The 2,689-nt window shown below is 39.2% G+C and overlaps 1 protein-coding gene across 1 annotated transcript in view; it reads left to right on the plus strand.

The window, feature by feature from the left end:
- The window catches only part of PPAP2A (phosphatidic acid phosphatase type 2A), a 40,153-nt gene that overhangs the window by 23,411 nt on the left and 14,053 nt on the right, over positions 1 to 2,689 (plus strand). The window contains 1 exon segment of the mRNA XM_009326948.1: positions 487 to 544. Within this exon segment, the coding sequence (XP_009325223.1) occupies positions 487 to 544 (58 nt within the window).

The raw sequence follows: 2,689 nt of genomic DNA on the forward strand, positions 1-2,689 counted from the left end.
CTGCCCAGGGAAGTGGTTGAGTCCCCATCCCTGGAAGTATTTAAAGGATGTGTAGATGAGGCGCTTAGGGACATGGTTTAGTGGGCATGGTGGTGTTGGGTTGACGGTTGGACTCGATCTTAGAGATCTTTTCCAACCTTAATGATTCTATGATAATCTTCTATGAAAAAGGGCACTTGATTTCTAGCTTTTAGGATGTGTTCACTTGCTGTTCAAACTTCAGTCAAAGGGGTAGTACTTACTACCTGATGTGGAGATCAACTTAATGCTGCAATAGGATAGCTGCTGAGTAGTGAATTCAGTGCTGTTTGTCAAACGCTGTTGTTGGACATGAGTGATGGCTGTTGTTCCTAGATAACCTCCTTGAAGAAGAAGCATGAAGGTGTTTGCATTTTACCAGTTCACTTGTGTAATATAAATTAATATCACTGTAGACTGAGTATTGCAAAAGAAAAATAATGAGATGTCTGCTCTCTTCTCTTCCAGACTATCATTTTACTCTGGCCATTCTTCGTTCTCCATGTACTGCATGCTCTTCCTAGCAGTAAGTATGCTCTTTCCATCTAAATGGCAACGAAAAGTCTGTTACCTACCTAGTACAAAATTGAAATATTTACTTGGCTGTTCTGTGCAAAGGACACTCCTTTTGTAGGATGCTTGTCTGAGATAATTAAAGATTTCTCAGTAGGGGTTGTAAGGGAACATCACTGATACTGGGACAAGAAGTAGAATTATATTCAATATGCCTAAAAATACTTAATATGGTTGTTGGCTTGTGTGTCTTGTCTAAAATGAACCTGGTAACAGTGGGTTTGGAAAATATGCTGCTACTTAAATTTAGTTACATTGAAAGTATTGCAAGCCATATAAAAATATATAATAAGATATGTCTGACTTAATGAAACATGCAAAGCCTATTTAAAAAAACAAAAACCCTAAACTTAAACCCTGACCAAATGTGGGTGGGCCCATAAGCACAAAACAGGAGATGAACTTGAATTTTTAAATTCCTTTTAATTTTCTTTTATCTTTTAGGAGCAGGGAGGGAAAGTGAGGGAAACGAGGGGACAGATCTGTCTGTGGAAGTAAATGCTAATGATAAGATCACTTCACTAATGCTTCAATTGGAGCCTAATATATTTCAGTTCAAATTGTTCCAAGTCAGCTAGGGCAAATTATTTTCACTGCTAGGATAAGCTTTGTAACACTGAAAGATTGATTTGGTTATTCTCCCCCTGCTAATTTGTAACGCAGAAGGTGTTAAACAACTTTGTGCAATTTTGTTGTTAATGTAGTTGTAAAATTAAGCTCTAGTCCTGGGTATAAATTGCAAACTAACACATACATGCCAGGATCTTCACAGAGCTCAGATTCAACTTGCCTTCTCATCTTGATTGTATTTTAAATTTTTTCATTGTCTCTTGGCAATTGTATAACATCCACAGCGAGTGGACAGATTATTCAGAATAAACTAAAAGCCCCACAACCACATACAGAAAGGGGTGGCTCTTCAGTATGACATAGGTCTTTTTTAACTTTATTTTAAAATAAAGCTTTTTCAGAAGCTCAGTGTTCAGTCTGGATCTATCATTGCAGTTTGTGGTTAAACCTGTTTAGTTCCTCTCCCCTGTCTTACCTGTCTTTATGTAATGTAAATACAAAGAGTTCATAAAAGTATTATGTCCTGGATTTGACTAGAATATAGTGCAACTTCCTATCTGGCAGCTCTTTTCTTTTTTTAAATAATAAAGTCTCTTTACTTGCTCATTGACTGGCAGTCTCCAAAATTATATAGGTCCACTCGTGATATGATTCCAAAAACAAAACCAGTATTTCCATAGTACAGTGGAGCAATTACGGCTATATAGCAACCTAATACTGACTTGCTCCATTGGGTTCAGCCATATCCTTCTGATCCAGCTGCTCCGTACATGGTTTTGTTGAGCAATGTGAGAATGTGATACTGCCACCCCTCAGAAGCACAAACTTAGAAACAAGAAGAAACTTGCTAGGTGTGTGGCAATGAGTATGGTTTACAATTTATACTGACTGGATTACAGTCCTTTGGCAGGGATCTGAATCTGTCTGAACTGTTACCTCTGTCACGTGTATGTGTAAGGAGAGTCCTGCTTGCTGCAGCCTGGGGAAATGGTGGTGGTCAGAAGGACTGCTCAGCTGGTGCAGACTGAGAGAAAGGAGTTGCTATCTTCAAACCCTGCATCTGTTAATTAAAACCTGTGTGTGCCCTGGCTGCCTGCCCCTCTTACCCCCCACCCCCCCACTTGCTGTAATTCTGAGGCCATCTTTAGTTGAATACAATTTAATAGACGATGTGCTGAACAGCTTGGACCTTGTTTGTTTAACCTACTAGGATTTGAAAAAATGCAGTCTTTGGCAAGAAAGTCAAGAATTCTTTATTTTGAAGATACAAACTTCATGTGGGTTGAATAATGCTTTTTGTAGTTGCCTGTGGCATGGTTTTTTTTTTTTTTTAATCCATGCAAAGGAGCTTGTGTGGAGAGTTCCTGAACAGGCAACTATGAACCTTACCTCCCTTGGGGCTTTGCGTGTGTGTGTGTGTGTGTGTGTGTGAGCTTTACTCTTAGCAACCTTCTGCATGGGGGAGAGGTGGGACAGTGGAGTCAAATCTATCCTCTGTATGCCACTTTGAAATGCTGAAAATCCAGAG

Source organism: Pygoscelis adeliae, unplaced genomic scaffold (assembly GCF_000699105.1).
Source record: "Pygoscelis adeliae isolate BGI_AS28 unplaced genomic scaffold, ASM69910v1 Scaffold116, whole genome shotgun sequence".
Taxonomy (NCBI): domain Eukaryota; kingdom Metazoa; phylum Chordata; class Aves; order Sphenisciformes; family Spheniscidae; genus Pygoscelis; species Pygoscelis adeliae.